This window comes from Equus quagga, chromosome 3 (genome assembly GCF_021613505.1).
Source record: "Equus quagga isolate Etosha38 chromosome 3, UCLA_HA_Equagga_1.0, whole genome shotgun sequence".
NCBI lineage: Eukaryota > Metazoa > Chordata > Mammalia > Perissodactyla > Equidae > Equus > Equus quagga.
This window is the reverse complement of record NC_060269.1, coordinates 125,102,377-125,115,367: the sequence shown is the minus strand read 5'-3', so window position 1 is coordinate 125,115,367 and position 12,991 is coordinate 125,102,377. Positions and strand designations below refer to the sequence as shown.

Below are 12,991 nucleotides of genomic sequence, written 5' to 3'. Positions count from 1 at the left end.
CCGCCTGCCACTCACAGACCCGCACAGTTTATAAGGAAGTGGTTTCACACTTTGTTCCTGTGGGTCCTTGTGATGGCTCAGAGCTGGCGGAAGGAGGAGAAGGGATGTTCTCCTTCCTCAGCTGTTTGAATCAGAGCTTTCCTACTCTTGTGTATTTGGGGTGGCTGGGAAGTTGGACGTGGGGTGAGGGAGGGGAGAGTTCTGTTGTCTGCAGGATGTTTGGGAATGAGGTTGGACTTTTAAAATGTGATTGCCATTATCTTCTGCTGGCTGATTAGAATACATTTTTGTCATGTATTACCAGTTCTGTACTGAAAGGCAGTTGAAATAACAGCAAGCTCATTAGGTGCTGTTACTTTAAGAGAGGTGACCTTTTCCTGTTTTGCAAACCTGAAGGTGACAGCTTATTGGGAGCTAATGTGTGCTAGGCTCTGTACTAACAACTTTCGCATTCATTGTGTAATTTCATCCTCAAAACCACCTCCAGGGTAGCTGGTGATATCCCGTTTTGAGGGAAGATGATGCTGAAGTTCTAAGCAGTTGGCTGACTTGCCCGGACTTGCACGTGAAGCTGCAGAGTTTGGAGCTTTTTTCAGCATTTTCAGCAAGGATTCCCCTGTAGGATCTGTCAGTGCAGTAGATTCATGGCTTCAGCTGGGGCAGGAATTAGGGCTGACTTTCTCCTAATAGTTGTGACCAGCAGCAGCGAATGTTCATCTCTGTCTTTTTAAAGGTTATTCTATTTCAGTTTCTGCTCCCAGATCCCTTTCTCCCTTGAATGGAATGTTTTTCTCTGGTCTAGTAAGCAGTACTGGGTTCACTCTTATCATTTCTCCTACTCACCTCACACAAACACCTTACATCCTCTGAATACAAGGAGGGGTCTAGGCAGTTTATGCAAAGTTTGGGATCCTCATCACACTTTGGCCAAAATGGCTTATTGTTGAGCAGAGTTGATGACAGCTAGCATAGGGTTGATTGGAATCGGATCTTGAATAGGTTAAATTTTTTTTATATTTCTGTTGTGTACACTGTTAGCAGTGAATGAAACTGATGCTGTGGTTATCAGGAAGGAATGAGATGGTTCTATAATGGATTGACATGTCAATACAGTATGCCCATGATGATAAAAGTTAGTTGCAGAACACTGATCTGATTTTTTTTTTGTAAAGGAAATTACCATTTATTATACACAAAGAACCACATTTAAGAAAAACAAAACTATTAACTGAATATTTCTGGGCTTGGGATTATGGGCAACTTTATATGTTTCTCTATTTTTCTTTTACATAGATATGTATTAAACTTATTATTGGAAATAAAAGATGACTAAAAAACACATTCTGCTGCTATGTTTAAAAAGGAAACTGGATTACTGGGAAGTAGTAAAACAATTAGTACTTGTTTTTCCTTGGTTCTTGAGGTTAGCCCTTTCACACCAAGGCAAGATGCCGCAGCCCGTCTTGCTCCTTGCTGGGGCCCAGGAAAAAGGCCCGACCTCGGCCCCTGGAGTCAGAGCCAGGGGGTAAGGCAGTTCTCTTTTATGTCCCATCTGCTCAGCAGCAACCTGCTTGCAAAAATCTTGGTCCTGAAATGGTTGACTTTTCAGTTCAGCTCAGAGACGTCAGCCTGGTTGGCCCAGAGGCACCTGGCTGGTGCTGACTGGGAGTGGAGACCCCAGGGACTGGGGGAGCAGAGCAGACATGGGAAGGAGGCATCCCGGAGGGAAAAGCTTATGCTTTATTTTCCTCTGAAAACAAGGGGATAGAGAGGGGAAGAATTCCAGTGCAAAGCCCGCATTTTCCAGTAGCTGCCTCCATTCTGATCACCTGATTCCATTTGGTGTGTTTTAAGTACACAGAGTGAGACTGTCAGGTGCTGTCGGGGCTAGTTATGCAGGAGTCTAGGGTATTGCAGTTTACTGAGAAGTAAGGCGGTTTGATTAGAAGGACTACACCGTGTGACCTAGGGAATGGGTGTGCCCCTGCTTGGTGTTTGTCTGGCTTGCGTGGTGCTGTTCCCAGCCTTGGGCCAGGTAGCCTGGGTTCTGAGACACGGCGCAGCCTCCATGGGGACGACTCTGTTTCTTGTTGCTGTGGCTCAGAGCCCTGCACTTGGCACTGGGAGCCCTGCTTTTCCCATTCATATTCCTCTGGGTGGGGAAAGCCTTATCTTTTACCTAAGAAATGAGACTTGCCCCTGGATGTCTGGCTGAAACCCAGAAAATTCCTTTGCTGTGTTTTTCATTGAGGTGGACTCTGCTTACAAGTAAGCAGAGGAGGGATGTGCATCGTGGAGGGAGGGCAGGGCCACGTGGTACTCCTGCCCTCCCTGTCTCTGAGGACTGCCCCCAGTCCAGTGGCAGATGGAGGCCCTGGTGCAAGAGCAAGAAAGTTACCTTTGAGAGAAGCAACATCATCTTGGAGTGGCGTATTTAGAACTGTCTGTGAGGCAGTGTGCAGATAGTTTGTAAATTACTTGTGTGTTTTGGTCCTGTTTCTCAGTGTTTTTATATTAGATGTGACTATAGTCCTTTCTCGTTCTACGTAGCAGGGAGCAGAGGAGCATGGGGATAATGGATGAACAAGTTGTACAGCTTTCTGAAGATTTTTTGATATCTAAAATTTTATATAGTCTCTTTTTTATAGGGAAAAAATGGAGTCAATTTCAATTTGGATGTGAAAAGATAACACATGGGCACTTGTTAGCTTAAAAACCAGTTTTAATGGGGTCCAGCCTGGTAGCATAGTGGTTAAGTTCACATGCTCTGCTTCGGCAGCCTGGGGTTTGCAGGTTGGGATTCAAGGCACAGACCTATGTGCTGCTGGTCAAGCCAGGCTGTGGCGGTGTCCCACATACAAAATGGAGGAAGATTGACACAGATGTTAGCTCAGGGTCAATCTTCCTCACCAATAAATAAATAAATGAATGAATGAATGAATGAATTTTTTTAACTACCAAAAAAATCAGTTTTAATAAGTGTAATATGTTTGGTCCTGAATGATTTTAAGTAGAAGCAAAACAGTATTGGTACACCATGCTCTAGCTGATTTTACTGTTTTGTTTATAAATATGTACTATTTGACCAAATATTCCTTTATTGAAGCACTCTCCATCAGTGACAAAATTTCGTTTGTAAAAGCTGATTATGGTGTGTGCCCTGGAGAAGGAGCCTGTGCTTTGTTTCCCTGTTTCTCCTAGCACATTTAGGTAGTTCTCTGCCTTGTGGAAAAGGGACCCCAGTGTCTGTTTTCAAAATTGTGCACCATATAGAACTAATGTTGGGTGACTGCTATGGTTAACTGCTAGTGCTTTATATTTGAGTGTTTCTTAATCTTTGAGAGATTATTTTGAAGTAAACTGATCAAAATTACAGCGTAGCATTTCTTATAAGGTGTTCAGTCTTATGTATTTAATTAGCTAAGACCTGTGAAATGCGGTGAATTTATTTGCAAACCAAATTTGCCCTTAAATGGTATAGATAGGTTGTCAAATATTTGTGTGGCGATTCTGTGCTTGTGTCTTTGCTGGTTTCTTTGTCTCTGCTATAAGCGTGGTCTGGATCTGTGTGGTTGGGCTGCATTATTGCTATTCCCAGCTTGCCTAGGGCCTTAATAATCAAACAATTTTTGGGTATGATGGTGTCGGGGACACGGTGGGAGTGTGAACCGGACAGGTGGTAAATCTGGGATTCTGCCCGTTAGAACTGCCCGGATGCTTCTGAGAACTGCAGATCCCAGGGCCCCACCTCCCAGTGGGCCGCTTCATCTAGACTGGGGTGGGGCTAGACGTTAGTTTTTTAAAATACTGGCAATTCTAATATGCAGCTACATTTGAGTTGGGAATCATTGCATTAAATGAAGAGGGTTGGACATTGAGGACTTAGGTTCCCAGGTTGAACATTCAGTGATTTATTCCATGGTTTCTGTCAATATTTATGCTGACCCATCAAAATGTTTTGACTTTTAAAAATTGTTTTAGAAAACTTACAAAATAATTTCATACTCTTACAGTGATCCCTTCTCCCACCCTCTTTTATTAGCTCCTGCGGCTGTTAAATTACTTCTCCTGTTGGATTTTTAGAATCATTGTCTTAAACGTCTGTAGAAATGTGTTGGTTTAGTCAGAAGGTTGTAGTGAACCTTTCAGAGGATTATTTTAGAGTGTGACACTGGGCTTTGTGTTTGTGTAGACTCTTTCTGTGGGTTTAAAAGCTGCCAAGAGTTTATCCAGTTTGCCACTTCAGAGCAAGGGAAGCTGAATACTGCTGCTTCTCCTTTACATACGATGCAAGATCAAGACCCGAACGATAGAAAGGCAGAGATGAGCCAGGGTGTGTGCCCTGTGTCAGGGGCTGGCAGTCATTAGCATTTCTTATGTGCCAGATGCTTCCTCAGCCAGCTGATGAGAGCACATGTGATCTCTCTTTTGGGAAGATGTAACACACTAATCTGACCTTTCTGCTCATTGTAAGCGCAAGGCAGGGGTTGATGTGTTAATTCAAGACAGACCTCTACTCAGGGCCAACCTTCTTGAGCACGCATTCAGTTGCTTTGCTCCTGTTCATGTTCTAGCGTCTGTCACACTATATTGGAAATCACATATTTAGAGTGTCTCTTCCTTCCTAGACTGTGAGCCTCGTAAGGTGGGGAGGAATCATGTCTTATTCACTGTATGAGGTGTATTTGCATCTTTATGTTGAATCTAGTGTCAGCAGGCCGAATCATGGATAATATGAATGCTCACATGTGTCTTATCTAGAAAGTGTCAGATAAGTGTTTTATTATCTTTAAATAATTTAAGTGGTGAGCACTAATGAGAAGATATTTAAGTGTTTTGTGTGAAACTCAAGGCGTGTAAGAGAGTGAAGAAATACTTGGTTTAGTTTTATTCACCTATTTACCTTATGACCAACAAATACAAATAACCACTTATTACTAAGGCAAACAAAAGTGTTTTCCTTCTGGAAAATAAGTATGCTGAATAATAATTTTGTTTGAAGTGCTTGTTTTAACTGCTTGCAGTGAGAACATTTCAAGGGACAAAAATATGGCCTCCATATTTTTGCAGTTTTGGAATGTTTTAATGTTAACTAATGGGAAAAAAAATGCTAGAATTTTAAATACAAGCTTCTTTAGATTCATTTAATATTTGTTACTAGTTGACAGAAAAACAATAGTGTAAATGCAAAGAAAAATGACTTTTCCTTCTAAATACCATTTCAGGAGCTCTTTCCCAAGTCCTTGTGAATAAAATTACACTTGCAGTGTGTTTATAATCCTCTAAAATCCCAAAATCCTTACAAAGAACGTTGACCCAAATGCTTAAATAAGGACTTTATTTACAGAAATGAATATTTCTAATACTCTTAGAGTATCATTTTCCAGCTACTTATAAAACAGTATTCACTTAAGCCTGCTGCAGAAACTTCATATTATATTGTGCATTTGTTAGAATGTGAACTCATTAGAAACTTGTTTTGGTCGTGAAATAACTGCAGATTTACTTTAAAATTGAGCTTTAGTATATTCTCAAATAGGTCGACAGAAGAGCAGTTCAGTCAATTTTTGTATGTCTCAACAGGGCCTGTTTATTCCGTATTGGTGATGCATTTTAATTAACGTTTTTGTTGTGATTTCCAATATAAAAGGAAATAAAATCAAATTTCAAACCCATATTGAATTTCTCTCAGTAAAATGCTTTTCAGATTCTTATTTTTGCTGTAGTTTTGATTTACTTTATCTGCTTATCTGCAATCTGAAATGACGTAGATGCTATTGCTGTAACTAAAATAAAAAAAGATTTTTGTTAAAAGTACCCAGATTGTATCAGTGGGAATAAACACCAGTGACCTCAGCATATTTGCCCTAAAAGGGTCTTTGTATTTGCAGTAAATATTGTAACTTGAAGTGTATGTTCTTATAGACTAAGATTTCACCTTGAGACGTTTTTCAGTTAAGGGAGCTTATTTTGGGGGGTTCGTATTGGCATTGCCCCCTTTCTTTGTTTTTACATGTCTCTGTAAGCTGCCAGCTCCAGCAGGCCTGTCTCAGTCCGTATTTTATTCTCAGTCACCTCCTCTCCCCGTCTTGAAAAGGGAGTGCTTGCTTGCCTGGGCATCTCTGACAGCATCCTTGCCTGCCTGCCTTCCCACTTCTCTGCCTGTGATTCCTCGGTTTCTTTACACCTGAAATCTTGGTGTGTCCTCAGGTCCCGTCTTTGCCCCCTTCCTTTACTTTCCCTTTTTCTGTTCCCGCGGCGTCAGCCACCTCCTGTAGATGAGCTGTTGGTGTCTCGATCTCCATCTCCTGTCGTGGACTCCAGTCCTGTTTGTCCAGCCCTCCACTAAATGCCTTTACTCAACGTGTACAAAAGCAGAACTCATTGTATTGTCTCCCCAGATCTGCTTCTTCTGTATTCCCTACTAGAGAAGGCTAATCCAGAGCTCTGCCAGTCACAGTGGTCTTTGTGCCCTCAACTCCCCCATCTGGGTAATCACCAAGTCTTGTGGATTCTGTCTTCCAGAATCTTTTGTTCAGCCTCTCTCCATCTTCAGTGCTTGGTTCTTAGTCCGGACTCCCAGGAGACCCCCCTCAATTACTGTAAAGGATTCTAACTAAACCTTCCTCAGGCCCCATTCCCTTCCCAGGCAGGGCTGGCTTCTCAGGCCCTCCCTCCTGGCATCTAGTCATACTTAGAGAAGTGTGTGGACATAAAATGATGTCAGTAACTCAGTTCCCTCATGTAACAGGTGACAGTGTGGATGAGTCCAGGACAGAGTTATAAAGAATGGAGAATTCGAGATTTCATCACAAGTGGACATTATGCATTCATTTTTCGAAAAACAGTGTCCTAGGTCTTTTCTGGTAAAGGGGACTAAAGGCTCGGTAAAGTTTTACAAACTTACACACAGGTGGAGCCCACTTTTGATTGAAAGAGTGTCCTGGTAGATTTGACTTACAGTAATGTTTAAACAACAATAAATTTTTAACTGTTTACAGTTTATTGCTGAAACTACGTTTGGCAATATGCCTTCAAACGTTCTGAGGTTGTTATATTCTGGTCAGGAGCCCGGTGGTTTTTTTTTAAGCCCAGTTATCTCCTTGATATCCATATCACAGCTCACCTGAGCGAGGAGAGGAGGCGCTGCTCTTTGACTGAAGCCTGTCTTTTAGAGATTCTGATTGAAGTACGGGAGGGATTGCTGGTTGGAAAAAATTCCACGGCCTCGGCCCTGGCCAAGGTCAGACGTACTTTTAGCCTCTTCTACCCCCATGAAGCGAGGGAACAGTCAGGTTCTCGACTTTGTGTCTGACTCATGTTTGTGTTATTTACTACTGAGTCACCACAGATCACGTGACTTCACACATTTTCTCTCCCTTGGGTGTATAATGAAAGACACCATTACTCTCTTCAGGGGCAGTGGAAGACCCAGCTTATAGAAACGTCAGCTCTTTTAACAAGCCTCCAAAGACTGTCAGCTTTGAATTTTCCATTCAGAGTGGGGTTAATAATTGAGAAGATTCACATGACTCCTGATAAAAATAATTTCACGCACTTGCTCAGAGCACCGACAAGCTTCTTTACTTGCATAAATTGGTTATTTTTCTTTGAAAAATATCGTTATTTTTTTACCTCAGAGAAATAACTTTTACCTGAAAAGTCTTATAAGCTTTATTTTTTTCCCCAGAGAGAGAAACTGAGGCTCTTTTTGCTAAGTTCCTGTAGTGACTTGTTGGCAGAGCTGTGAATAAAATCTAGGCTTCCTACCTCTTTCTTCTCTCTTTGATATTGGTGAACAAGTTTTAGGTGTCCACCTCATGTATAATTATTTGTCAGTAGAGAAGTGAGCTACAGCACGAGCAAATACTCAGTGCAGATAAATGCTTAACGTGTATTAAAATTTTGACTTACTTGGTATTGTTTAGGTCTTATGCTTTAGGAATCAATTTTTAAATATAAAATATCCATAAAGATATTTTGACTCTTTTTTATGATAAAATACCTTGAACGGATATAACATAATCTTTATGGCAGACGTATGGTCTTTAAGATGTGTTTGTTATGAAATCACAGAAAAATCTTTGGGTCTTTGGGGATTATCTCATTATCAGAGAATAGAAGCATTTTAAATCTGCTAAAACCTGCCTTGCTGTATATGTTGATCTTTGACATGAATTGAAAAGGGTTCTTTTTTCTCTCTCTATAATATCATTAAAAAGACATTGGGCCTTTAAGGTATTGGGCCTTAAATTGAATTTTCTTACATAGGAAAAAAAGGAAAAAATTGCTTTGGGTTTTAGGTCATAACAAAGACGAGGCCCTTCCTTAGGAAGGTTGAATTCCTGCTTGTCTGTGGTGGTGTTGGAGCTGTTTTTCATCCAGGTGATGCTGATGCTCGCTCTCTGTGGTCGAAGATTTGCCTTCGTTTCTGCTGCTGCTTTGAAGGGTCTTGTCAGAAGTTAATGATGAGAAGGTACGGCAGAAGGGACGATGGTAGCACATGAGACCCTTTTGTTCATTCTCTTGATCATAAGTTTACATAGAACTCAGTGGCTTTGGCATCTCCGTGGGAAGAAGCCCCAGCATGTTGTTGTGAAAATGACACTGTCCTGGGTTGCTTACTCCTTGATTAAAACCTCCTAGCTCTGGGGGCCAGCCCGTGGTGTAGTAGTTAAGTTCACGCACTCGGCTTCGATGGCATGGGGTTTGCAGGTTCAGATCCCCAGCGTGGACCTACACATCGCTAGTCAAGACATGCTGTGGCGGCGTCCCATGTACAAAAGAATAGAGGAAGATTGGCATGGATGTTAGCTCAGGGACAATCTTCCTCAAACAAACAGGAAGATTAGCAACAGATGTTAGCTCAGGGCCAATCTTCCTCACCAAAAAAACCCAACCACAACCCTCCTAGCTTGTAGTCAATCCTATTCAACTGTTAGGAAATACAAGACTTAGTAATAAATTGTCAGTAGTCATTGAGGAAAATAATGATGTTATGATTTGAAAAAATGTTTTATAAGATAAATTTAGTCTTTATGTGTCAACCTTATCCCAGCCATTTATTATTGAAGACTTTCCAAGATACACTGCCATGAAATCTAGAATAATGGCATGATGTTTGGTGAGCCACATCAGAGACAAACCTCTGTGGGAGGTGACAGCTTCTCCAGAGAGGACCTTTGGCTTTGGAGTGGAACCAGACTTGGTTTGAATCCAAGGCTTGCCATATTGGGCTGTACATCCATGGGCTAGTTACTTAACCTTGTGGGGTGCTGTGGCATGTGAATCCTCCAGCATAGCCCCTGGCACGTGAGAGGTGCTGAGTAAATATTGTTCCCCTTCTCTTCTCTGTGAATGTTGTGCATTTCGCTCTCATGGGAAGGCATTCATGGTCCTAGATTCCCCGTGGGATCCTCCTTCACTGCCATGCGGTGGAACAGGTGGGAGAGCGGATGGGCAGAGCATAATGTCGGCTCCTTGTGTATTCGTGCCCTGTGTGTGTCAGCGTGGGAGGACCAGCTACTGCATGTTCCAAGTAACTCTCCTTCCTTTCTCTGCAGGTGCCTGAGATCATCAGCTCCATCCGACAGGCCGGGAAGATTGCCCGCCAGGAGGAGCTCCACTGCCCGTCGGAGTTTGACGACTCCTTTGCCAAGAAGTTCGAGGTGCTCTTCTGCGGCCGGGTGACGGTGGCTCACAAGAAGGCCCCGCCAGCCCTGATCGACGAGTGCATCGAGAAGTTCAATCACGTCAGTTGCAGCAGGAAAGCCGAATTTGACTTGGGGTCTCAGAATTCGGAAACAACCAACCCTGATGGAGGGTTTTCCCTCACGGATAAATTCCGGTCTGTGCTCCAGCCGGTGGGGAATGGCGAGCAGGGCCGGAGGCCCATGCGCAAGTCCTTCTCCCAGCCTGGGCTGCGCTCTCTGGCTTTTAAGAGGGAGTTTCAAGATGGAGGCCTTCGAAGTAGTAGTAGTATCTTCAGCTCTTTTGAGGAAAACGACATCGAGAACCACCTGATTAGTGGACACAATATTGTGCAGCCAACAGATATTGAGGAAAATCGAACTATGCTCTTCACGGTAAAATATTATCAAGCCTCGTGTGCATCCCCACTCTGAGATAGAAGTCCAAAAGAAAATCCACTTTATTGAGCGAAGATTCTTCATAAACGGCTTTTGGATTTATGTGTGAATCCATATATTTTCATCCTGAGTAATTCTTTTCTCAGGATGAAATCCTTACATGAGTCATAAGCCTTTAAAATCGTTGGGGGAATGAGGAGAATCTGTCTTATATCCTTGTATAATTTTTATGCCCCCCCCCCCCCCCCCCCCGCAATGGTTGTAAAGACACCTTTCAGTGTGGAAAGAACAATCAATATATAGAAAAGAGGCCCCAAAAGGGGTTTTTAAAATGTAAATTAATTACAAGTAATGTATTTCAACAAAACCTTTACTCCCTCTTTACTGTTGGAAAATACTCCCTCTTTACTGTTTTTATTAATTTATAAAAACATTCACTCTTTGTTAATCAGGATAGTTGGATTTGGGGATAAGGTGATATTTGAAATTTATACCCAAACTGAAATAGTAGTTTAGTCAACTGCTTACACTTTTTTTCTAGAAAAACTTTGGTAAACTAAAAGTGAACCAAATGCCAGAAAGGAATGGGCAGGGAGGCTGTCCCTGGCGGTTGGGGTTCTTGGCTTCCATGCTGACCTGGGCTCTTCTGGATGGGCTTGCCCTCCTTGGGAGTCCCCTGGGTCTGCCTGGTGGGACTCAGAGCTGTCCCTGCAGTGATCTGGCCTCTGACGACATGGGGAACTGATTGTTCCTTAAGCCCCCTTCTCCATTTCTTCTTTGGTGCAAGGCTGGCTGACGTTTTAGAGCAAAATTAACCTTAAGTGTAGTGTCTTGTTTTTGTGCTTCCCTCAGGGCAGTGAGATGGCAGAGGGGTAAGGAAGCTGGTTGACCTGGTGTGCTGCAAAGCGTGCTGTTTTGGCAGTCAGACTTGTGCTTTAAGCTGTGAACTATATTTAAAAAACTCTTAGTGTTGTTGCGAAAGCTGCTCAGTGCGTTTATTTTCAAATACTTATCGTGTGACTGCTGTGTACAGGGTCCCTAGCAACACGTGAGAAATACAGCAGGGAACAAGGCAGGCATGGTCCCTGGCCATGTGCAATTTAAATTCCACCTCAGAGAGGCCGCCAGTTGATGGTACAAGCAATTATCTTGTTTCACTTGTGATACATGCTGCAAAGGTGAAGTAGAGGATGCTGTGAGAGCATCTGGGCATCAGGGAAGGCTTCTTTGAGGAAGCAACTTTCACTGAGCAGAGGTTTCAGTGTGGCCAACTGGAGGGCGCCCTGGGTTCAGGGAGCAGCAGGTGAGAAGGGCCTGGGGGAGCAAATGCCACACAGTTAACAACATGACCTTACAGCACAGTCCTGTTCTGTAATGGAGGTTTCTTATGCTGACCCACGTCAGGAAGACCATGTTGACTCAGGCTAATCCTCTAACTTTAGAAAGCCAGGTGAGCAGTATATGAATGCCTAACATGTGGTGTGTCCTCAACAAGCAGTAGGTTATTTTAACGATAATTTAAAAAGACTTTTCAGTGAAAAAAAAAAGTCATTATTAGAAAGTGTTTTGAAAGTTTTAAAAGAGAAGCTTCTCTTTTCTGGAAGATTCTCGTGTGTAGAAACCTCGCTTCCTTGCAAATGAGGGATGTGGGATCTGAGGTTTTGTTGCTCACTTTTGGATATTTGGTCCTTTCATCTCAAAGAAGACCACTGTCTGTGTAGGCGAATGCGCTAATAGTTGTGCTGTGCCACCTGAAATCCACAGGATAGATTATAAGCTCCAAAGCGGTTTTCTACAATGAGACAGGCAGAATTTTATAGGAGCTTACCCCTTGTCTTCTTTATTTTTATAGGTCATGAAATGAGAAAGTTTGTTTATTAATGTGAACTCAACTTTCATGACAAGCTAGTTTCTGTTTTTGTCTGTCTTTTAAGATTGGCCAATCTGAAGTTTACCTCATCAGTCCTGACACCAAAAAAATAGCATTGGAGAAGAATTTTAAGGAGATATCCTTTTGCTCTCAGGTAAGTGGAGATGGGTTATTGGCTCAATTGCAGTTGAATTTTTTAGTGAATTCTTTTACTCTCTGTCTTTCAACAGAGGTACTAAAGCTCACGAGACGTACGCTTTCTAAGTGCTGGATTTGTGGTCTTGCGTTTCTTGCTCCTTTGCTTTGGTATATTAAGGCAAAATATAATTATAATTTTGAAACTAGGAATTTTGCTCTTAGCAGCCGTAACCTACTGGAGAAAATAGATCCACTTTCCTTTTTTTCAGTTATTGGTGGTAATGTTCCACAGTCATGATTTCCTGATGTATATGTGTGTGTCTGTGTGCACGTTTTATATATAAATTCATATATACACAGAAATACATATTAAGTAGATACTTATTTATTTTTTTAATACTTTATTTTACATTTTTTGTGACATTATTTTATTTTATTTTTATTTATTTATTTTTTGAGGAAGATCAACCCTGAGCTAACATCTGCTGCCAGTCGTTCTCTTTTTGCTAAGGGAGACTGGCACTGAGCTAACATCCGTGCCCATCTTCCTCTACTTTATATGTGGGATGCCTGCCACAACATGGCTTGCCAAGCAGTGCCATGTCTGCACCAGGGATCTGAACTGGCGAACCCTGGGCCACTGAAGCGGAATGTGTGCACTTAACTGCTGTGCCACCAGGCCAGCCCCAAGTAGATACTTATTTCTACTTTACAAAGATTCACAACTTTTTTTGGGTATGGATTATTCTTTTTTTCTTTTCTTTTTTGGTGAGCAAGATTGGCCCTGAGCTAGCGTTTGTTGCCAATCTTCCTCTTTTTGCTTGAGGAAGATTATTACTAAGCTAACATCTGTGCCAGTCTTCCTCTATTTTGTATGTGGGATCCTACCACAGCA

At 42.2% G+C, this 12,991-nt stretch overlaps 1 protein-coding gene across 1 annotated transcript in view; it reads left to right on the top strand.

The window, feature by feature from the left end:
- The window catches only part of TBC1D1 (TBC1 domain family member 1), a 143,756-nt gene that overhangs the window by 20,623 nt on the left and 110,142 nt on the right, over positions 1-12,991 (top strand). The window contains exons 2-3 of the mRNA XM_046656332.1: positions 9,564-10,085; positions 12,023-12,112. Of these exons, the coding sequence (XP_046512288.1) occupies positions 9,564-10,085; positions 12,023-12,112 (612 nt within the window). The remainder of the gene's footprint in view (positions 1-9,563; positions 10,086-12,022; positions 12,113-12,991) is intronic.